Source organism: Netta rufina (genome assembly GCF_964035555.1).
Source record: "Netta rufina genome assembly, chromosome: 5".
Lineage (NCBI taxonomy): Eukaryota > Metazoa > Chordata > Aves > Anseriformes > Anatidae > Netta > Netta rufina.
Genome location: NC_140128.1, coordinates 28,848,791 through 28,873,461, shown reverse-complemented (window position 1 = coordinate 28,873,461; position 24,671 = coordinate 28,848,791). Strand labels below are relative to the sequence as shown.

Below are 24,671 nucleotides of genomic sequence, written 5' to 3'. Positions count from 1 at the left end.
TTGGCAAAATATAAGCAGCTGAAGCAGAGATGTGATCCGCAGTGGTCAGCAGGGAAGGTCTGCCAGGCTACGGGGAGCATCCAAAGTAAAGCAAAGCCACTAACTGAGGGAATTGCCTACACACAACTTCCCCTCACCTTCCTCACCAAAGGCATATCTCCCTTCTGACCCTAATGCCTGATGGCTTAGATTTTGCAGAGCTGAATGGCAAGTTGAGATCAGAAGTCCCCTCCCAGCAAGAGTCACTTTTCGTTCCCTGAAGCTGAATCTTTTTGTGACCTCATGATTTGGTAGAGAGTCTCGCGGAAGTGCTGGTGCCGGCTCAGTCTTTTGGCTGCCTCCTTCAGCTCCTCAATGTTTTCAGCTTCTGCATGCGAGAAGATGAAGGACTGGGACTGCTTCACTGAAACAAGAGCAGCACAGAAAGGTCAGCACGCTCAGCCAGGGACACAAACCCAAGTTTCAACAGAGCACACAAGCTTCTACTATCTGAAGTCGATAGTAGAAGCTATCTACTTCTGCAGGACATGGAGGAAGAAGTTGCCCGATACCTACAGTCATTCCATGAAGTGCTGGTTCTCCGGCGGTGAAGGCGGCAGCTCTTTATGCGGCGAGTGGCAGCCTTGTGGATGTACACCGAGTTCTTCATGATCACAGGCATCTTGGCCTCCAGCTCAGCGTTGCGGATGCACTCTTCAAAGAACCCTGAGGAGAGGACACCACTGTGAGCAATGAATGACACTGCAAGCAAGGAATCAGTCAAGAGGAACTGCACCTGCTGACAGACTGAGCCAAGTGATGATGTTCAACACTTGCCCAGATCTTCACAGACGAAAATCTATGAAGCTCCAGAACATCATCAAGTTTGGAACAACAGAAACCTCCAGTGCCATAACTCAAATTAGAGAAAGAATGGCAACCATCCATTCCCCCTTAATCTTTCCCACAGCTTTAATGATTTAACCACTGGAAGGCAGTTTACTCTCTCTGATATTAAGATTAAACTTATCAGCTCTCTCAAAACTCTGAACAGCCTGGCTGGTTGCATTTTCCTTGAAGAAATTCTAAAGCCAGAGAAGCCTAGCTGGGGAAATAGAGGAGTTAGAAACACTGTCATGCACACCCAGGTGTGCCGTGCATGGCCAGGGATTTCTTAATAGCATAGCAAATACCAACACATGCACACATTACGGGCTCTGTGCAAAGCCCCACATCCACCAAACTCAGACAATGCTTTTCTGTCCATAGTAGTTGCTTTTCCTGCCCAGGTTCATTTCCTCTTTCATTTCCTTTTTCCTGCCCAGGTTCATTTCCTATGGCCTTCTCATGGTCTAATCATTCTCTGCAATTCCTCTCTTGCTGTCCTCATAGATTCCTGCCTGTATAAAAAAGCTGGTCATCTTGCTGTTCACAGGGCTCAAATGCTAATGCTCCCCAGCTCTGCTGTCAAAGGGCAGCAGAGAGCTGCAGCAATCACCTGCAAGGACTGAGCAATCTGCGCTGGGACTGGTACTAAAGAAAACACTACTCTTTTGAAGAAAAGAGCCTCCAAACTTTAGAAACGTGTGTCAGGAGACATTCAGTGCCAGAGGTTACTCGCAGTTGCCCTGTGCAGGTAGCTCAGCTCTGATTGAAAGCTGAGCTCAACACATCAATTTTAGCTCTGCATTCTTGCCATGGCTCCTAGCTGCTGGCATGAAATTCAAAATCAAGTCCTTTGCCTCAGTTTAGGAATCTGATGGAGAAACTACTGAATAATGTTTTATATATACATATAGTGCTCAGAATGCCACGAGACTTTTTGATTTTTTTTCCCTCCTGGCCCAATACATTCACATTTCACTGCAATGAAGCCTTAACTGTACAGACACAGCATCTTTATAATGGCTTCCCCCTGCACTACACTTGAGGATGGAAAACAAGGAAGACTTCTCCCGGATTAAGCTGTTGATATCAATTCCCAAACATGGCTCAAGCCAGATTCCAGGCCAGCACCCCGTCTTACAAAAAAGCAAACAGACAGGGATAGGCTGCAGGGAACCTGAGGCTTACACCTCACCCGTGGGTTGCAGTTGTCTCAGCACAGCAATGCTGGGTTGATGCAGTGATTCAGCTCTGACTCAGGATCCAAAGTTTACCTGCTTGGTGACCTACCAGCACATTGCTACAGCAGCTGTGGTGCTCCTTACACTGCTGATGTTCCAGGAAAGAGGGCTGAGAAAAGAGACTGGGGGAACCAGAGGACTCCCATAAACTCAGGCCAAGTCAGTCTTTCCAGCTCTGCCACAACTTCCCCGTTTGACCTTTTGGAAAGCATTTACGCCTCTCTCTGCCACTAGGTTTCTCTTCCACCACACAGGGAAGGCTGGAATAATTTTTCACTGCTTTGAGGATGAAGCACCAAGTGTCTGCATAGCACATTATGACTCCTCCAAAGGGAGGTGGAGTTGAGGTACAAAGAGCCGGGAGAGAGCACCAGGTGCAGCCTTGCTAATTTGGGAACCTCTTTTTGAGTCTGGAAAGATGGGTACAAATATTTCCTCTCTGGGAGCTTGCTCATCAGTACAGAAGATGGATGATTGACTTACTTCTCAAATGGCTGACATCTGCTTTCATCTTCTCCTCTTTCTCCTTGTTGCGATCCAGAGAATTTAAACCTTGCTCCAAGCGCTGCAATGCTTCCTCAGCTTCCCTCAGTCTCTTCTCCAGATCCATGCGCACCTTCACCTCAGCCTGAGGAAGATGAAGAGAACAAGAACTCCTAAAAACAGCTTGTGTATCTCTCCCTGCAACTCACAAGGCTTGCAAGGGACACAAAGCAGATGAAAACTAAAAAAAAAAAAAAAAATGTGAAATGAATAGAAATAACATAAGACAACAAAAGAATTGTCCCTCGTGTCTTCAGATAATCTGAATTTGAAGTCCAGATTATTTTAGGAATTCTCCCTTACTCTGAATTTTCTTTTCACATCTGCACTCTCGTTGTATGAACCATGTGGAATCAGAGATGGCATTTCAGCACATGAATTCATACCTATGCAAGTAGCTGAAGCTGAGCAAGAACAGGAGGCCACCTTTTCATCTGAGATGAACTTGAGATAAAGGCAGTCAATTCCCAAAATGGGGTGGGTAGTTCTTAGTTTCAGAAAGAAAATACAATTAATAAAACAGAAATAAAGGGTAATATGAGTAGTAGTTTAGCAACTGAGAATAACTCATACAGCTTAGGTCAACTTAGCTTTAGTTTGGCCAAGTGGGATGCTAAAGGATAAGAAAATCTTGGAGGTGCAGGGAAAAGATGAGATGGGGGATGATCTGAAAAGGAGGTGCGAGACCTGGATACGTGACAGACACGGGTGGTACCTTGAGGTCCCTCTCTGTCTGCTGCTTCTCCGCGGTCAGCTCTGAGAGCGAGTTCTGCAGCGCCTGTGACTGGGAAGAGTAAAACTCCCGCTCCTCCTCCAGGGCTCGGGACCTCTCCTCGTTCTCCTTCATCCTGGTGCATGGCACAGCAAAAAGAAGATCACCATCCCCACACCCCTGCACAACTCACAGAGAGGAAGGGGCTCAATGCTGTGGTGAGGCACATTTAACTACCTGGCTACCCTGAGCAAAGAGGCACTAAAGGGAGCATTATCTGCCTTCCGCTTCAGTGACACAGGCCTGGCTGGAAAAGTAGTCAGTTCTTGATCTGTGGGGTCTGTCCTCAAACTGCCCTCAAAGAGGTCCACGAGCACGAGATACTTCTAGTGGACAACTGCATGAACACTGAACAGATTCATAAGTCTCAGTCCTGATGTGAAAGGTGCAGGCCCAACGGCAGCAAGGAGTTCAGTGGCCCTTCCTCACTCTGCCCATCCTCTCTGAAGCATTCACAACCTGAACTCCTGACGTGGGAACTAGATGGGCTTCCAGCCTTGTTCTGTGCTGGCAGCTACAAAGTAAGTCAGCAGATAGCCACGTCATTTGGCACCACAAATCCTGACCAAGGCAGAAATGTCCTCTTTCCTTTACCACAGCCAGAAGTTGAAATTATGAAGTCTCTCACCTGTCTGCAGGTCTCAGGGTCAGTATGGGAAGAGTTTTGAAGTGATCCTAGTTTAAAGCCTGGAAATATTAACCATACTCTTTATGATTGCCTCCCATCTGCCATGAAGAAAAACTACCTCTTTTCCCACAACACCTTTCCCACTGGAAGGCATCTTGTTCCACCTCCCTGTCTCCATGTAAGAGCCCCTGACCCCACTTCACCTCTTCTCTGCCAGGAGTTTCTCCTCCAGAAGCTGTTGCATCTTCTCTTCAATCTGTCGCAGGCTGCAGTGCAGTCCCCAGCTGGGGCTTTGCTCCTTGTTAGGGCTGGTTGGAGGTGGGAACTGGTTTTCGTTTTCTTCCATCATCTCCAGCATTTGCTGCTTTTCCAGGGAGAGCTCCTTGAAGAAGGACAGAAACTATGAGCATCAGTCAACTCTAATATTTCTGCTCCTTTTCCTGCCTGGCACCTTACTGAGTTCCTCCACACTTACATTCACATTCCTCATTCAAATTAAAACCAGAGCAAAAAATCTGTTGTTTTTTTTTTCCCCCTTAAATCTGTTTTCACCATAGCCTTTGCTATGCAAGTGGGAGAGAACCTGGAGGCACCTGGAGTAGAAATGCTCCTTCCTTAACTTTCCAGATCTTTTTTCCTACCCACAACTGTGGGCAAGGAGAAAACTTCAGGAGGAGCATCAGATTTTGGATCAACTTTCAGGATCTAACAAGATCATTAAAGATGACATTGAGGCTTCAGCAGGCTAGCTGTGTGGAAACTTTGCAAAAATAATATTAATTTAGAAAAGCCACTTTTCACCTGTCCACCAGAGCAATACTGAGTAAATAAAGGGTTTTATATATGAGCACTCCATTTCCTAAATTGCTGTACAATATATGATTCCCTGGGAACCATGATCCAGTCTATGAATAAGGAATGCCTCACGGCTGCTCTAAGTCAAGGCTTATGGAGCTGCTGTTCAAAAATCAGAAAGCTCCCACAGAAGATTATAGCCTTGTTGGCCAGAAGGGCTCTGGGAGTCTTTAGTCCAGCTTCCTGATCAGAGCAGGCCTGTCAGCACAGCAAGATTTGATCAGCTGTGGCTTTGTATAGCTGAGTCTCAAAAAAACTTCCAGGATGGAGATCCCTCAACCTCTCCCATTGCCTGTTTGGTAGAAAATCTCTCCCAGTGTTCAACCCGAGCTTCCCAAGCTACATGTTATGTTTATTGCCCTGCATCACTTCATCTGGCACTGCTGAGAAAGGTTTGGCTCTGCTGGGCTCCTCGTCACTTCCAGACATTTCTGAAGAGGATTTTGTCCCTCATATCATCTACTGAATGAATTGGTTCATCTGCACGGGGCTTAACTCTGACACTAGCAGATGCTGGATTCATTCCATGGACAGCACTACTGTCAGTCCTGGTCAGTTCTCAAGGGCTGTTCCCGTAACGCTGCCATTCAGAGCAGAGAAGCGGTCACTCACCTCTAGGGTTTTCTGTAAAGACTCTGTCAGGCTTCGCAACTCTTTCTTTTCTTCCTCCACTCCTTTAAGGGAGCGGGCTGTGAGCTCTAGCTCCCTAAAGAAGCAGAAATGGTGACAGCTATTGCAGGGGAACACTAGCCCTGCACACTCGGACTGTGCAGGCTGTGGACTTCTAACGCAGGACCTGCTACTGGTGGCTGGTATGGGCACTATGAGTCAGGAATTTCAGACAGGAGTGTGCCTGACCTGAAAGCATCACACCTTGAACACACCAGAGGCATCCAGGGACCTGGCTGCGCCTCCTGATGGTTAAAAGAGAGCAGTGGCAAAAAATGCGCTTTTCAACACTCAGAGAAAACCACTTGGATCTTCCCTTTTCTAAACATTTGTTACTACTACTTTGTGTAGTGTAACTCTCAGAAAGACAAAATTATTCTTGAATAATTTATTATTCAAAAATTATTCTTAGTGAGACAACTTCAACCTCCACCCAGTGTCATCCAGCTGAGCATGAAAAACCAGACTGAGATGTCTGGAGCCTGCATGGCTGGCAAGAATACAAGTTGTATCAGGTGCTGAAATTCTCCAGCACCTGTCACTTGCCATACTGCCCCAGCTAACCTGAGGACTGCTCACGTCCCAGCTCCTTGGAAATGATGTTGCTGAAGGCCTGAGCAACAAACAAAATTAAGCTGTAAACTACTGGTCACACAGCTGATGGCAAACGCAAGTACTCGTATCTCAGCCATTCATCTTGTGGTCAATAGTGCATTTACCTCTTTTGTACACAGACAAAATTGGTGGCTTTTATGTGTGGCCTGATTCACAGCCACACTAGTGCTTCTACTGAGGGAGCCGGTGTCCTTTCCCTGCCCTTTCCAGTTTGCTCCCTTACCGCTTGATCTGCTCCTGCTCCAGCCGCAGCTCCCGTACCACCTCTTCAAACTGCTGCTTCTCCGCTTCCAGAACCTGGTTCAGGCGTTCCAGTTCCTAGACCAAAAGAGGAGACAGGAGGGTACTCTGCCAGCACGCTTCAAAGTCATGAGCAGCTTTCCTGTTAACAAAGCCTGTCACTTTTCACATGCACTATGCAGAGCCCTCAGGTATCTGATTTCAGCACACTTTTGTCCAGGGGCATTTAGAAGGAACTAGAGGTTGGTTGAGGATTTCCAGACATTCAGAAGACCCTGACAAATCATCAGGCACCTGGAAATCCAACACATGCTGCCTGCACAGATCAGCTCTGCTCCATGCATATAAAAGGTCTAAAGCCTCCTGGGAAAGGTGGGCTCTACACACACATAGCCTTTCTTCCAGGCACCCACATGTGCAGGCACAAAGCCTGGAGAGGAATACATCAGGATGGTACTTGTACCAGCTCAAACATGGCACTCGTACCAGCTCAACCTCGTTTTCCATTCCCACTGGGACAGGAAAAACACAGACCGCACAGTTACAGCTTTGCAGTTCGGTCAGCCTGTCACTTTGGACTAATAAAGCACTGCTTAAAGATTTCTGATTACCTCAAGCTAGCCACATGGGGTGAAACAGTCCCTTCTAGTCTAGGAGAAGCTGTCATACCAAGACCTACCAGGGGCATTTACCAGCTTTCTCTCCATCTGCAGAAGAGGAGATGGGGACAAAGCACAGCAAGGGTCCACCTCCTGCCTTACCTGCTAGGCAGATCTCCTGCCGCAGGCCCACGCAGGTCACAAAACAACACTGGTGCCAGATAAAACTCATAAGACTCTTGATCCGTGACACGCACGTGACTCTTGTGCCACGTGCAGAGGCATGGTTCAAACTGCTTTCCCAACATATTGCTCTGAAGCCTCCAGGCTCACAGCAGGTCAGACCACTGCAGTCCTGTGAGCTATGTAGTCCTCCATCGCAACAAAGTCCTTCACGCTAACCTGGCCCCATCTGCTCCTTGTGGGCAATGAAGATACCATGAACGGCTTTGTAGGGACAGGGATTTGTTCCAGAGTCCTTGGACAAGAACATTTCCCTCCCTGTGGCTGCAGGTAGTGCAGCAGGCTACCTCACCAGATAGGGATGTCTCCTTGTAAAGGCAGAAGTAGCTTAGCACTGGAGAAGTGTCCAAGCCACCAACTGTCCTTTAGCTCTACAGAAATGTAGGCAGGAAAAGCATAGGCCTGAGAAGTCTAGGTCATTATTGCTGTCTTTTGCCAAAGAGGGGCCACAGTTGTTCTGGATTAGTTGACGAAGAGAACACGTGGCAGTTTGTAAGGCTGCAATATGGTGATCTGTGTCCCTGAGAGCCATATAAGAGGAAAATCAATTTGCAAAGCAAGTTTGCAATAACTTTACGATAGTGGTATGAAACCTAGTATAGATTTGGTGTAAATACATGAATGAACTATGCTTACTATATTAAACAAAAAGGTTAGGAATTTCTTGAAAAACAATAATAAGCGCGATCGATTAAGGTATAATAGTCACATCTAAAGGGCTGGTGCCCTGGTCTTTCTCTAGAGCAATGTTTGTTATTCTCCCCATCTCTGTTGAGTCCAAAGAACAAACCTGATTGCTTTTTGTTGCTCCTTCTTTCTCACAATGGCATCCCTACACTAGAACAATGTCAGGTCTGTTTTCTAACTCTGTAGACAGACAAGTTGATTGTCACAGCCTTCTTGAATCCAGCAAAGAGCAAGCATTCAATTCACCTGGAGACATCAGCAGGTGAGGGGTGCAGCAAACATGCTGTGTGGAAACAGCCTGGGACTGGGAATCAGGGACACTGCTCCAGGGCTGATCCCATGGCACAGCCCTTATTTCTCTTTTCACCCACAGTGCCCAGGGAATGGCAGGAAAATTTTGGCTCCACTGCCTCCCTGTCTGGACTCTGGTGTGCCCTCAAACCAGCAGCAAACCTCCCAGCCCTGCCCCATGGAAGCAGAAGGGAATTGGTTTGACACTCACCTCTTTCTGCTCCCTCTGCAGACACAGCTCCTCTGTTTCTTCCATCAGCTTATCTGCAAACACACACACACAAAGGCCAAACACAGAGAAAAGCAATTTATATCCTGGGGATGTTTATAAGCATGAAGCACTGACGGGAGCTTGTAAGCGCAGCGCTCCCTATTGCTCCATGCATATCTGTCTGAGAGGCTCCAAAGGCTGAGATGACACTAATGGGATGCTCAGTAATTTCCCTCCTGCCAAATAACTTAAACTAAGCAATCATATTAATGTGTGCTCCATCTAAGGGTTCCTCCCAAGTGCATTAACAAACTAACCTTCACCACCCTCTAGCTGAGCTAGGAAAACATCCTCAGCTCTGCTTCACACATAAGGGAGCGGAGGCACAGAAGGGCTAAGTGGGCACGCAGAGTCACTCACAGAACGGCAGCAGGCTGTTCTCCCCATATGTCTCAGTGCCCTGCCCTTGCCCTCCCAGCACATCACCCTCTCCTTTAACCTCTCTAGGTTAAACTGGGAGAAGAGGTCTCACAGCCTCCCCCAAGTCTAGAGGGGCCTCCAAGGCATACTCCAAATAAATTCTGCTGAATGCACGGCGGGCTGCTGCCCATACAAACAAACCTCTCATCATACTAAACCTCGCTAGATTTACTAGATCTTACTTTACTAAATTCAGTAAGAAAAACTTTGCCCTGAATTCAAAGGTCTATAGGGTCCATAATGAAACCTGTGAAGTAGATGTGTCTGTCTACTTGGTTTACCTTGGATAAAGAAGGTATTCAGGTTTGTTATTAAATTGTAAGGTAAAAAGCACTGTGGTCTTTTAGAGTTACAATATGCTCTGAACCAACAGGAAAAAAAAATTATTCTGGGGAGGTTTAAGTTGTCCTAACCATGTTTATGTGCAATGTTAAATAGAGACAAAAGTATAATCAATTGTTCTGTGATATGAGTGTAAGGGGAGTTAAGTCAACAGAAAACAGCACTGATGTTTTATTCTGGTGATCCTAACTCATATGAATCAATCTACGTAGATGTTAGATGGCTTGAGACTAAAAAGAGGTGTTAAATAACAACCCTTTACAGCTATTCCCTACAGTGACGTCTTAAAGCCTCTTGTTCATCATGTTCCCATTACACATGCTTTGAGTAGAGGCTTGCTTGTTTTTAGAACTGACTTTGGGTTTAGTCATAAAGATTGATAGCTGGGTTTTGTTGTTAGGTTTCTTTGTTTTGTTTTACCATACGGACATAAATATCCAGGATGGCTTTGTGTGCAATTATGAAGAAGGATTATCTTAATATATTTAAACAAAACTAACTGCAAATAGATTATAGTTGCAGAGCCTGGAGAAATCAATCCTCTGGGAAACCTGGATCCCAGCTGGGCGAGGAGGGGAGATGGAAGGTAACCCCATGGGGATGCAGGAAATTCCCCAGAGCAGGGATGAAGGGCAGTGTTTCTGTTCTCCAAAGATCCTTGAGCTGGTGCCAGTAGCAGCGCCTGACCTCAAAACTTAACTACAGGATGGACACAGATCACTGACGATGAGGTTAATGAGGCAGAAACGTCATCAGTTAAATAGGAATAAATATAGAATTGCTGTCAAAAGAAAGTAACCAACTGTGAAAATTCACCAGCTGAGGATAATCTTGTCAAGGACCAAAAAAATACAGTGAAATATGTATTTTACATTCCAAGTAACTCTGGTTTGCCACAGAGTGCTTTTTCCTCTGTTCCTCCATCACCTCCTCTTTTATCATACTGTGATCCTCTTCAGCCTTAAGCAATTTTTTCTGCTCTGATGTTTGCAAAACATTTTAACAAAAGTTTCTAACTTTCCACCTGTCTCTCCAGGTCCTCCTCTCAGCACTCCCTATTATCTCTGTGATCAATGTGTAAGGTGTGGAGCCACAGGGCAGAAAGGCTATTGCACCTCTCTTGAGGAACGCTCCACTTAACTTAGTAGGCATCTGGGGTAAAGAGGCTGCTGCCCCTTGGCTCTTGCTACAGGCAATGTGGGGAGTGACGGCTGCACCTCTTAGGGCAGTCAGAGCACCCAAGGTATTGCTATCCAGAGGTTGGTTTCTGAGTAAGGAATTGGACTACGTAACTTCCAGAGGTTTCTTCTAGCCAATTGGCTATTTGGGGTTTTACAGCATTTAGAGGCAAGAGTTTCCTACCTAAATATTCCTGTTTCTCCTTGGCCAGCTGCAGTCCCTGAGCCTCCAGGCTCTCGATCATGGCTTCTCCCAGCTGGGCATTCTTCCAGGTACTAGAGAGAGCAGACAAAGCAGACAGTAAAAGAGAGCTAAGGGTCCCACAGAGAGAGGCAAAGGGCTCAGCCTAGCAATCTACCAAGGAATTTAAACACAATCTCTCAGTGGGGATTGTGTTTCCCTAAATTTTTCTCTGCAAGTGACTTGGAGAACTTTTCCTGATGTTCAGTAAAAGGAAGTTTACAGGATCTGTATATCAATACCACACAGCTACTCAATTGTTTCTCCAGTGCTTTGGAGATTTCTATATTAAACCTAGTCCTGAGCACCCTCCAGACCAACCCAGCACATGCACAGGCTCCAGCTGCAATAGGATGTACCTGGAACTCACTAAACGAATCCCAACTTCTCATAGACCAGTGGCATTGTCTTCTGCTTTTCCAATATTTTGCTGGTTTAGCTACTTTTCCACTTCAAACATTAACTACATGTTGTCCCCTTCCCACAGCCTTGTATCCTCAGCCTTTCTGGTATTCATCCTGGAACCAATCAATCCCTCCTCCACTCAGTTTGTACACCACTAGAATTTGGTGCCTGACCCTACATTGAGGTAAGTGCCTCTCCCTGTGAAAGCATTGAGGAACCAGAGATAAAAAAGCCAGATGAGAAACTGGCAAGTACAGAGAGTTAAAGGTAGCAGGCATATTCGAAGAGTACCTTGCATTATTGCAGCACCACTGGCCAGAGGATCTCAAGGTCTCTTGAAAACATTATGAAACTAAGCTGCATAAAAGGCCTGTGGAACAGATGCCCATTAGGGACTGCGTTGATGGACAGAGTGGGCTTCAATACAGAGACTAAGTAACGAAGGACACTGACGTACAAATCAAAAGAGAACCAGAGTTTGCTGTTCACTTCTATCCACGTTCCATTAGCAAACAGCACCTACATACATAAAATACATGAAATGCATATGTAAAATCAATTCCAATCTATTTATATAGGTGCACATACAGGAACAGCAACTGCTGCCCAGAAGTTTTGTCATCTTTGTTAAACCATAAGGGAGCCTATGAATATTAAATACCTGTAAGCTTTCCTGCATCAGACCTCTTTGTGAGCCATTGGAGACTGTGGCCTTTTGGAAAATGTAAGTTGGCAACCTCTTACAAAACAATTTCAAGGCAACCTGTACTTCGTCTCTTGCAAAAGCCAAATACATTAAACACACATTACCCCAGGGACCAGGCAACTCACACTACTAGCAGCCCAGACACTACCTTGTGCTCTTTGCAGGCAGCTGGGTTTCTTTTCAGCTAACGAGCATCTAGGATATTTCCAAAGTGCAGAGGAAATTAGAATGCTAATTAAAAAGGTGATGTTTTGCCCACAGGTAGACATCTTCAACCTGAGTGAGAATATGTGGGTGTGAATGTGTGTTTTTCCACTAATGTGCTCTGATGTAGGAAGAATCTGATCCCAAAGAAGCCAACAGCAAACAACTCAAGCAGGGGAGGTAGAGTTTATCATATAATTACATGGAGGGTTTTTAAATGGCTGCAGCTTTTAAGGGGTCTATTCATTAGATTCGTTTTTTCAGCGTTCCCTCCCCAGCCTGACACGTTTCCCTGTCTGTAGCTCAAAGGTAGCAACACCCACTGCTGTGTAACTTGCCAGATGTAGCCATAGCACTGCAGTATTTAGGCTTTTATTCCTTTTATCTGCTGGAACCAGTGCCTGAGTGCAACCACACCTGTAGTGCTACACAGATGCTCACTATGGCTAAGGGGGCAGCAAACTAGTGCTTTGTTATTTTGTTCTTCTTACCACATGAGCTGTTGTTGGTAAAAGCCACGTTGCTTGAAGTGCTGGAAAGCACAGCATCAGAAAGGCTGATGATCCTTTTGCAGATGGGCGTCCATATTCCAGTCCTTTTGAGGAGGGGACACCTCTGCAGCTTTGCCTGCATTTTACCTTTCCTGGGAGCATCCACAACCTGCTTCTGGAGGCACTTAGTACTTTGTGGTCCACAGGGTACATGGACCATGCTCCCTCTACCTAACACCCCCGGCTGGATCATCATCTGTATATGGGGGTGAGGAGACAGGGGACACAGAGTATGGCCCCACAGGGAGACAGACTATCTGAAGGCAGAGCTGCCTCAGTAGGTGGCATGAGGGTCAAGAGCGTAGTTTGTCTTAGAGCAACAGAGATAGGGAAGGGACCTTTGCTTAGGAGACAATAGGAAGCAAGTAGGAAACAGCATCATGAGGGATTTCACACACGTCTAGTCAGCAGTAGAGGTACCTGAGTCTGAGTTGGCTCTTACCCTGAAGTAGCTGCAAATATCTTCCAGAAAATGAGGGAGAAACAGGGCAATCCCATTTTTTCCTCCTTTTTTTTTTTTTTTTTTTTTTTTTAATGTCAATCACAAAGCAAAATGATTTCAGCAGCACATCATGTGCTCACATGTGGTATGGCAACGGTTGGCACATTGCTCAGAATAAGCTCTCAATCTTATCCTCAGCTGGCCACATCCCAGCTCACGCCTTTCTCCACACAGAAGAGCTGGTGATTTCTTTCCCGTTGCCCACCAAGTCTCCTGGCAGGCTGTGCAGGGACTGCCACCATGGGCTTTTGTACTCCCACCTTGATGCTTTTTACACACTAATATAAATTGTGCAATCACTGTTTGCTGTCACACAAAGACCATTATTGGCACTAACCAAGCAGCACAGGGGCTGCATCACCATCTTTCTCCCCTGCAGGTTGCAGAAGCAGAGAGGGGAAGCCACCACCCCGTTGCCTGTATTAAACTCTAGTGCTGGGATATTGGGGCAAGGCCTGCAGAGGAGAATGGCTCTAAAACGAGCAGCTGGGCAGGGCTTGCTTGTGAGAGCCCAGATACACCCCTTCCCTCCCTCATGCGCTTTGGAGGTGAATTTGGCCCCCAAATTACTGCCTATCTGAATGGTAGGTTCTGCCCTACAAGTTTCTTGCTCTGCAAGTTGCTACCCACACGGGGAAATTCACATCCCTTTTTAAGCACTGCCTCTTCCTGCACCTGCTGAGACTCAGAGCTTCTGCTAAGCCCCAGGTCCCACATCTCTGAGACCAGGGAGAGGGACAGCAGGTCCTGGGTGACAGCCCAGGTTTGTTAGCCAAGAGTCACCACACAGCATGCCAACACAGGAAGCATTCCGTCAGTTTTACGGTGTTGGTATTTTAGGAAAGGATGGACCCAGGAGGCAAGTGAGGGCCTCGCTGGTCTTGGGGAGCTTCTCTGCCTCCCCACAATCCTTCTAGTCAAGCTTTTTCCTCTTTATCCCTTATATGTCTACAGAGAAGATCAAAGAGAAGAAGGAACAGAAAGCAGCTTACACTTTTCCAGACTCCTGCAGCATCTCCAGCCACTGAGCCTGCTCAAACTCTGACTCGGCTGCTAGAACAATGTTACCCTGGAAGAGGGAAGGGGAGGGGAAAGAAACCCAGATTAGAGAGGCTGGTGCCTTACATCCAGGGCACGAGCTGCACACAGCTATGGCAGGAGGAGGCTCACACCTCTGCAGGAGGCATCACGCCGGAGCAAACATGGCCCAGGCCTACCACACATTCGTGCTTGAAAAGAGATGCACACAGCAAGAGCTCGTAGAAAGAATAAAGGTATAGGGGGGAAATAAGGGGAGATGAGCTCTTGGGCTTCCAGATTTCTATCTACTGGTTTGCTAGTATACTAAACCCACCATCAAAAGGAGGAAATTCCCTTGTTGGCTGTCAAAGCAGGGGCAGTAGTAAAGCCTTGAGGGGACTTTATATGCTAAGCCACCCTCCCTCCCAGGATAGTTTGCCCAGAGAGGGTACACAGACATTGGCAGAGTGGGAAATCCAGCTCTGCTCATGAGCAATAAGTGTTTTGGGGTTTTGTTTTCCTTGAGAAAGAAAAAAAAATCTACTTACGTGGAAGTCTTCATGAGAGATCTTTATGGCGTAAGGCATGCTGGGCTCTTCTTTGGGTTCCACGATGCAGCCCCCTAGGGGTATGACACCCTGGGGATGAACCAGAGCACTCCAATCAGTCAGCAAAGTCAAGTATCACCCTTAATTAATCAGGAACTGAACCACCACCCTTGGTCACTTGTCGGCCCCTGCCCTGCCTTGGACATCCTGGCGTGGTGATACACACAGCTTCTGAAAAGCAGAGGGACTCCCACCACCACCACCAGGAGACCTCCAAGTGGTATCTGAAAGGACATAAACACGCATTCAGCTTGGAGGGGAGGTTGCTGGTTAAAGCACAGAGGTGGGAAGGTGTTCTATCAAGGAGAAGGTGATCTCTTGACAGGGGCAGACGCTGTGGAGTGGTAAGGTAGCACAGAAATGTTGTGCATCCATTACCCTCGTCCGTAGGTCAATGCCCCAGATTGACACAACTCTCACTTTTTTTTGGAGGCTTCCCCAGATCTGCAAGCTTATGCCTTAAGCTCTTCTTGACTTGATAGTCTAACAAAAAAGAGAAGCTAGAAACAGCGTAACCCTCTCTCCCTTACAACCACTGCTAACCTTGGGGTGGATATTGAAGTATTTATTGCTTTCAAAGTTCTTCTTCTCACTCTCAGCATAGTAGAGCAGGAAACTCTCCTTAATGATGAAGAACCTGTAAGACAGAAAAGAAACAAAACTCTGCTAGAACAGAGCTCTTGGTTCACAGCACAAATGCCCACCTATAGCTGCTTTCTGAGCAGAGAAGTTGACCAGTCCTACCTAACCTTCATGCGGGGTGCCTCAATTTCCATCCAAAGGCAAGTGCCAGTGCTTAACAGTAAGCGCTAAGTTCCAGTGCCTTGTGCTTCCACACTGCACACGCTGGTGTTGAAAACAAACTATGGCATCATTTACTGGCAGGGGAATGGGACAGCAGTCTGCATCCAAGACAGGATCCCAGCCAAAGTGTTTTGATGTCTTGACCTGTGTGTATTCTGTCTAGCCTACATGGTGGCTTCAACCTCTTGGAAGAGAGCTGCTCCTTTCTTTTAAAGGCTCTCACGTGGGTTAAAGCAACTAAAAGCTTGTTTTTGCAATCAGTTCCCTGCTGCCCTTTGTTCTCTCATTGTCCCTTGCCAGCATAAGCCAAGAGGGAAGTGTTCCCACTGTAACACTGAGTCATATGGCAGGGAGAGCCACAGGGGAGCATCCTCAAGCGACTCTCAAGGCAATGCGTTCGTCATGAGAGCACTCAGAAGCAGAAATAAATTTTAGAGATATTTTTAAGCAGAGCTGTTGGCAAAGTCTCCTGACACTGGCCTTTGTAAATAGAAAGGAAATTGAATTTTCTTCTCATATTCACCACATTAAAATGTGCCTTGTTGTACACAGTTAGCCTTAGGTATGTTCTGACAAGCACTGCACGGTAGCCACAAAACATCACAGCACCTGTAAACCAAGCCTCTAATTTACTGGAGCATGTCCTAAAATTGTAATTAAAGGAGTTCTGCTTTTAGCCTAGTTGGATGTTCAAAATGCCCCTAGGAGAGTGCCTCTTAGAAAACTGATGTTGCATTTACCCTGCAGGCAGTGGCACAGGGAAGAGAGATCTGACTTCAGTTCAGCCTAAATACCTGCAGCACTCAAACATGCTGAAGAGCAGCTGGAAGGGTGGAGACTGGTTTAGTAGGGAGCTTTCAAACGAGTAAATGACAAAGAAAATGTTTTGCACTGTTCTGTAGAAGGACCTGCAGCAAGCTCCGGCTGTGGGCCTGCTTAAAAATCTTTATGCGTGGCCGTCATTGAACACACTGAGCACATTTACACCCAGGTATGTTCACAATGCACAAAAAAACAGCAGAAATTCAGATGCCCTGAGTTTTTTTTTCTTTCTCCTTGCCCACTCATTTGTATCCATTTGTGTTGACAGAGGAGGTGGGAAGGAGCAGCCAGCTTGCTGCCTCAGCAGGACACTCTTCTCGCCTGATGCTCCAGGAACATCACGGTTGACTGCCTGAACTCACCTCTTGTTCCCAACCACAGCCTTGCAAAACCTCTCTGGACAGCACAGCGTGACAGTGCAAAAAACACTCTTCTGTGCTGAGCTTAGTTAGTCAGGAGAGGACCAACAGGGTGCTCGTGCCCCGTGCAGCCAGTCCAGCAAGGTCCCTGAGGAGGAACAAGTACCACTCGCCCTAGTACTGCATCTCTAGCCAGCACCACAGAACAGTTCTCTCATGACAGCAGGCAGGGACATGGAGGAGCATCCCAGAGAAGGGGGGCAAGCAGCTCACACAGCTCTGAGACACAGGTAAACACAGGCCATTTGACAGATCTGGCACTAGGAGACATGCCTGATGGCGTGGATTCACCCAGGCTCCACCTCTGTGTGAAACAAAGATTGGTATTTTCTGGTATTTTTGCGTTAACAGAAAAGGCAGCCGTGACTCCTGCATCAGGATCAGAGATGGATCATACTTTTTCGGATTCTCAGTGTTCCTGATAATCCCCGTATTACAGGTTATGCTCCAGTGGAAAAACAAACAAAAACAAGAGCAAAGCCCAGCACTGATCTCCCAGAATTGATGTGCCTCTGGCGGATTGATGAACTTTCAGATCCCTGACCTCATGGATGCAGAGAATCCATGGGGATTTGGAATGAAAACAGACTAAATAAGAGTTTTAAAAATGCAATAAATAACAGGGGAAAAAAAAGGCAAATAAGGAAGAACACTGTAAATCTGGTTAGCTGGTGGGCTGCTGCATTTGCTTATATTCTCTTTTCTATCCTTACCGGAAAGGCAACACCTAAAAACTCAAGACCACCACTTCAGCTTTGACATTCAGGACAAACTCTCTGTACAAAGATGCAGGGGTAATTGCTAACTGAGAGAAGGGAAGTTGCAGGACTCCAGAGGCAGATGGCTGCAGCAGCACCCAGGTGAGCAGGAAGGCCAAAGATGACCGAGGGGGAATGGGAGAGACACCCCAAGGAGTGGGCCTGCAGGGCTGGGGATGCTGGGCTCGTGTCTGAATTGAGCACAGGTGTGAAAAGGAAAGAAGAGGGAGTGGAAAGAAGAGGGAAACCACCGAAATGGCTGTGTAATTAAACCAGGATGGGGGAGAGACAGCAACAAGCAGTGACTTGGTGTGAAGGCAGAGACGAGGTCTGCCAGGATTAGGCCTGCCAGACCCATATGGCAGGCAGAGATACTGATCTCTGGAGACAGAGCGCTGTCTTTGTATCGCGGAGGGCTAACGAGATTAATTAGCTAATCTTTGAGAAAGTTTTTGAAGTGACAGTGGCCCAAGCTAAGTACTTACATTACCACACTGCAGCAAGCTGGCCACGGGTCTCTGGGCACCAGCCCAGGAGCACACGCAGCAGATCCCAGCCCCAGTCCCTCTCCCTCGGGACAGATTGAGAAAACTACAGGAAAAGGACACAAGTGCAGTGTTTTCCTCCTTCCAGCAGCAGCCTGGCACCTCCAGTGGGTATCAGCACATCTCAGAGGTATCAGCACACTTTGCCTTTTGTTCTGTACTCTTTTCAGTTCCCTGTGTTCCTCCGTGCTGTGGACGGCCACTCAGCAGGGACACACCTCGGGCTTTCATTCTGGACTCCACTGATGCTGCTGCCCATACAACGTGTGTACCAGGGAACAGCCTGAACTGTGTGCTCTTGGTTGGAAGGAAAAGAGTGCAGCTTTATGGGAAGAGGAAAGAGAACACAGCTTTCTGAAGCCAGAGAGCACTACTCTGAGAGATAGGATGCTGCTAATGAAATCTCCAAATTGGGGATTTCAATCACTAAGTCACCACAGCTCTGGACACTGTGCCTGGTTGTTTTCCTCTGATTTTATTTTATTTTTTATCCATTCAGTCTCCACCCTTCCTTTAAACAATTGGTTTTCTTCTCAGCATCTCCTGCAGCACTGTTGCTACAGCCAAATGAATGGGATCGAGCCAGTAAACATAGTTGCAGCTCTTAAAAGCCACACAGAGTGAGTTGCATGACTGATGGCCTGACGTGATCGATCCTGCTGCTTTATCTCCCTTCGCCTGGAAAGGCTTTCCTCAGGACAGGGACTACTACCTCTGTCTAGTGCAAAATTATTTCACAGCAATGGCACAACCTGTAAATACTAAACAGATAAAGTGAGACAAAATAGATAAAATCCAATATTTCAGGACAAAATCTGCATTCCTCAGAGATCAGATCCCCAACCGTATCCGTATCTAGCAGTAGTTTGTTTGTTTGTTTTCTTCTTAATTTAACCAGAAAGGAAACATCTCTTCTTCTTTTCATAGAATAATGCACTTACCCAGCTGTGCCTTGCTGGGTGTGTGGGGTGGGAAATGCATGAAATGCTCCTCATCCCCCACCATAATGACTGATGGACAATGACATGCAAGACTTTTGAGTTTAGAGCGAACCAGTTCTGTGCCAAGAACTCTCTCTGCTTTCAGAGGAATTTCAGCAAACACTCGGAGCTTGTAGCACAGCACATCCCCAGACACGCTGTGCCAGAAGCTCTGGGTTCCTCGCGCAGGACCAGCACCCTGCAGCCCACACCCAGCTGCATACATCCATGGTCTGCCAGGGCCCAGGAGCCACCCCGCTGGGTCTGATGGGGCAAAAGCTGGGCTGCAGAAGAGCCCAATATGCTGAGACTCCCCCAGGCAAACCTGTGCCTTCTCTGGCCCCTCCGACCCCGAGGCAGGAGGGCACCATCACACTGCTCCATGTGCTCCCCCTGCCCTGTGCCGATGTCTCCACACTCTCTGCTGCCAGGATCAGCCCATCCTTGGACCAGCTCTCCCTGCCCTCATCACTCCTCCAGTCCCACAGGCTTTTTGCTGTGGAAGCCACTCCTTAACAGGAGTCATCTCCCATTTACCAAACACATTTCTGTCCCTGCTCCCCCAGGACCCTCAGTGGCCATGCTCGCAGCCAGCCTTCCACACTGCCCCACGCCTGCCTCCCCACATCCTCCCTCCCGCCATCACTAAAATATTTACAACTTGCTGAAGATGGGGATGACTTCTAGGAATAGAACAGCACTAAATAAATAATGACAGAGAGAGAGCAGAGCTGGGCCATTTGCCTGTAAGAAATTTTGATTAGGAAGAAAACCTTTTAAGAATGTGTCCTCCATAGCAAATTACCTTTCCCTATGTTATTTTGCCCATTTCTCAGCAGCACAGTCATGTCAGCTTCCAGACACCATTCATTTAAATAGCAGTGCTTGTGAGCTGAGCAGGGAACACCGACACAAATTCTGTCCTTGGTGAAAACAGGCCATGCTTTCAGGAGAAAGAGCACAGCATAAAACCTGCATGAGTCCCAGATAGCCACAAGCACAAAAGCACTACTAAAGTACGCTTTGATTCCTTGTGTCGACACTTCAGCAAAAGGCCGTGCTGCTTTTCAGCCCCAGGGGTAGCTCGGGCTTCCTGGGCCGCCTTTTGTTAGCAACTCATTTTTGCCTTTTCCCAGGGGAAAAGGGGGAAAAAAGGAAAACAGCATTACTTTGTGTTTCTGGCACAGTTTCCTCTGCTGATATCTACCAGAGGAGGTAGTACTACCAAGCTACCGAAGGAGGGCCAGTACTATTATCCTCCTTCTAAAGTTCATGACAACAATCCTGGGTCACAAAATCTCTCTCTGACAGCAGCAGGGTGAAAACACAAGTTTCTCGGCTGCTGGCCGTGAAACTGAGTGGCTTGCCAGTGACACCTAACAGCAGTGACATGAGTCTGCCTCCCAAGAACGCCAGAGGGCTTAATCCCTTGGGTCATGTACCCCCAGTGAGCAACGAGAGCGAGCCATGCCATGTTCCTGTGCTCGTACCCGTACGTGACCAGCCCTACCTCATCATTTGACAGCTGCTCTCCCAAGAGGCCCAGTGCTTCAGGTACAGAAGTTGTGCCAGCTTTGCACCTCAGGCTGACCCACCACTTCGGTGCAATAGTTTGTACTTCTGCCCTTGGCAGTGTGCTAGCAAACCTTTCAGACCCCTTTCAGGATGCCCTGTGGGCAGAAAGAGGAGAGCACACTGGGGTCTGTGAGGCAGGCACAAGACAGCAGGGAAGCTCTGCCAAAGCTTCACCCCTCGTCCCTGCCTGGCTGGCTGCACTTGAAGAGAGTCTGAGCACACAGACAACTCAGCCCAGCACCCCTTGGCTCTGTATTTCACCCCAGCACCCCGCAGCTTACCTCCTGGACCACTTGGCTGACTGCCTCCCGAAGGGTCTCTTCCAGAGCACACCGTACAGCTGCACTTTGGTGCTGATGTCCAGGGCATCTGAATCTGCCTGGTCCATGGACGGAGAAGGGGACACGGAGCTGGATTTTGAAGCAAACATCGCAGATGGGTTTGGTTCCAACTCCCCCCTCTGCTTGGCAGCTCCGGGAAGCCGATTAAATGCGGCGAACCAGAAGGATGCAGCCAGCCACGCCGGGCGGCAGGCGGAGAGACTGGGCTACGGTCTGAATCAATACCGTGGCTGCTCAGCACTCAGTCAGTAATTCGCCCTGATGCACAGATGATGAGAGTCTCCTCATTGCGTATGGCTTCCCGATGCATTAAAGGCAGAGCACAACCCAGCCCAAAGAGGAAAAAAAAAAAAAAAAAAAAAAAAAAAAAAAGGAGCAAAGAAAGCCTGAGATCAGGCATACAGGAGGCAGACAGCTCACCAGACAGAAAGCAATACCATAAGCCAAAGGACCTCTGCACCAAAGGCAGCCTGGAAGGTTATTTCACTTGACATTGCAGCTCCCCAGGCAGGAACCAGGGCAAGGCGTTTTGCTGTCAGGCATCCCTTACTCTGACGCACACCCCAAAATCTCACGCTTGGAGGCAGCTGCTTCTCATTTGTCCTGCAAAAAAGGGGAGCAGAGCAGGAGCCAGCGAGCTCAGTCAGCTTCTCTCTGCCCTGGGGAGGATTTTTCTGTGCCAGGCTGGCGCAGCCCACCCTGGGACGTTGACGTGGCTGCTGGGTCTGTGCTGGGCAGCATCCAGGCTGCGTGCCTGCCTCATCCTTAAAGGGCTGCTCCTGCTGAGAGGCCGGGGATCAGAGAGCTGCCTCCCCCTGCATTTTGGGGTCTGCATATGGCAGGCACAGCTCCTGCCCTGCTTCTTGGGTTCCAGCTGCTCCTTGGCCACAGCAAAGGTGCAGGAATACGGCACAGGACTTGGGTGAGCCTCCACTCATCTCTGTCAGCACTCACACAATGAGATTTTGGTTCTGCTTCCTAGACACCTCGCTTTGGGGTCTCATGTAATCAGTACAGATTCATACATGCTGTGAGACAACCCCTCCCATTTGGCCTGTACCATCCCATTTGTACTGACGTTGATTGCCAATACACCAGCAGTGCTGTTGTTCAGAAGCAGCACCCCGCAGCCCTACAGTTTAGGACCAGGGGATGTGACACATCACAGCACTGGACAGGGGCCTGCTCAGCTTTGCCTGGTGACAGAAAGCAGGAGCTTGGAGAGCGTGTGAAGCCTCTGAAGCTGAGGAAACAGCCTGCCTGCTGGTCACAGGCTGCAGCTGGTGTGGGAGAAGTTACAGATGCAGGTCCCTGATAAATGTCGCTATCAACAGCCTGATGAGAGTCAGCAACCCCAGTGCTTTGTTACTTACCCTGGCTTTTTGGACCATACAGCATGTGTCAGGTAGCATCACAGCTCAAAGTGGCGTTGAGGGACAGGGTGGAGAGCAAGGGGCAGCAGCATTTACTGCCTCGTCTCACCTGAGCCCCAACTCCTGAGCACCTCGCTGTGTCACAGGGAAGCAGCATTAGTGCTGTAGTGACCATCCCACCCACTGCACTAAAAAGAAAATACTCCTCATAACCAGAGCTTCGGGAGAGGGGAAAGTTTCCCTGGAATTATATTGCACAAATATAATAAATAATAATAATAAATAATAATAATAATAATAATAATAATAATAATAATAATAATAATAATAATAATAATAATAATAATAATAAAGTATCCTGGGCCCAGCAGCACCGCCTTAACTTATAAGTGCACAGGGAAAAGCCAGAGAGCCCCTGAATAAAGATGTCTCTGCCCCTGGACACCAGCACCGACACAATGATTTATAGCAGTGACCTGGAGTGAGGAAAAACAGGCCTTCCTTCTTTTTATTTTAGAGATTAAGAGAGAAAGGATGGCTGTGGCTCACAGTGCTGGAAATGCAGGTATTGTCTGCCCTGAGGCCTCCAGGCCAAGTGAGGCACAGGGCAGTCACAGCATGCTCATCACAGGAGGCAGCTCCAGGGGAGGGGAAAAAGCAACTTGCTTACATCAAGTCTCCAAAAGAGCTAAAAACAGGCAAGAACTAGCAATGCTAGGGCAGGAATTAGCAGCAGGGTGAGTTCTGTAACCACTGATGCCCGGGACAAAGCAATTTGTAAAAACAGTGGCACACAGCATCTCCAGGGTGCGTGTGCTAATCCAGTTACATCGAGGGCCTGCTTGAGGGAAAACGCAGGAAAGCAACCCAACAGGTTGCAAGTAAGGCAAGCAACTTCTCTCTCACAAACAGAAGGTAAGGGCCCAAGGGCCAGCCTACAGGTTTCTTGGCGTAACTTCTGCCAGGTGCCAAACTTACTTCACCAGCCAGGAATTAGAGATCAAAAGAACAGCCTCATAAAACCTGGTAGGGGAAAAAAAGGATCCACCACAGGGCAAGCAGGGGGAGCCAGGTCCTGCAGAAGTGTCCTCTCCAAATCCCAGGAGACAAAGGTCCTTCAGGAAGCACAACCGAACAACCTTGTTTCTGATATAAGATCTTGGTGAAAAATAACAGCCCCAAAGCACGCAGACAGTTATATGATCAGTTTGGGTTTAACCTGAGGGCTCATTTATAAGGGCAGAGGAGGAAAACCCAAGCATACTGGGCCTCAGCAGGATAATCATTGAACAAGTGCAAAAATCAAAGCATGATCACGGCCTGCACTGGAGGTAAGGGAAGACCCCAGGCCCACAGGTCCCTTCAGCACTGCTGTCACCACAGATTCCCTGGCCCCGAAGCGATGCAGAAGAGGACCTGAGGGACGATCGCAGGTAGAGCTAACCCACAGCCTGACAGGAGACTGGAAGCACTTCACTTGTTTAAGTGAGAGCTGAGGGGAAAAATTGACTGCTCTCAAGTTTCAAGAGCTCTTTCCCCTCTTAACGTATTAGCAGAGGTCGATGCTTGCAATAAAGCGAGTGAGCGAGCTGGAGTTGGTCCTGAACAAGCGAGTGGATGTGTACCCACCACGGGCAGGGGGCTGAGGTGCTCGAGCACACGACAAGAGCGGCAGAGGTGGAAAGCCATCACTGGGCTGGATGCTACAAGCACAGCAGCCTGAGGCGGCCGTGCCTTCCAGGGGTACGGATTAGGCCTACCCTCTTCCTCCAAAACATTTGTTGCAGAGTAATAATTTAAAGACTTTCGATGGATGTTATACTCTCAATGGCTCTGAGGGAAAACACAGCCGCATGGCCTGCGGAGAAAGCACTGGAGCTTCGCTCAGAAAGCCTTCCTGTGGAGAGACAGGTTGTACTGACAAGCAAATTATTTCCCTGCTGCTGTCCCTGGGTTTCCTACACACCAAGCCAACACAATTTTGCTTAAACTACTCAGAGGCAAGCAGCAGTGTGAGCTCGCAGGGAAGCAATGCTCCATCACCACAGGCCGCCCTCCGGCTAGTGGTGCCCCCTCTCAGTTTAAGGAAGCACATGCTGGATAACCCCAGCCAGGGCAGAGCCTTGCAGTTTTTGAAAGTAAGAAGTTATTTCTTTATGTCCCGGGCAGCCTTGCAGCAGCACTTTACAAAGACTTTACCAGTCCTCGGGTTGAGGCTAGGAAACTGAGATTTGGGTAAAGCTGCTGCAGTCAGAAGGGTTCGGCTCTGGCTCTCCAGTTTGGATTCATTTTCCTCTCACAGCTTTTTTTTGGCTGTTTCCACCCAGAGGACCATTAGCAGTTATGAGAGGTATTAGCA

At 47.8% G+C, this 24,671-nt stretch overlaps 1 protein-coding gene across 1 annotated transcript; it reads right to left on the bottom strand.

Moving 5' to 3' along the window:
- Positions 1 to 242: 242 nt before the first annotated feature.
- PLEKHD1 (pleckstrin homology and coiled-coil domain containing D1) lies at positions 243 to 21,028 on the bottom strand (the record flags this gene model as incomplete). The annotated part of the gene is made up of 13 exons (XM_084287448.1): positions 243 to 403; positions 556 to 705; positions 2,589 to 2,733; positions 3,364 to 3,496; positions 4,252 to 4,430; positions 5,516 to 5,609; positions 6,411 to 6,505; positions 8,459 to 8,511; positions 10,643 to 10,734; positions 14,060 to 14,136; positions 14,636 to 14,725; positions 15,239 to 15,332; positions 20,880 to 21,028. 13 exons carry the CDS (start codon positions 21,026 to 21,028, stop codon positions 243 to 245), a joined length of 1,512 nt encoding a protein of 503 aa, XP_084143574.1.
- Positions 21,029 to 24,671: the final 3,643 nt, after the last annotated feature.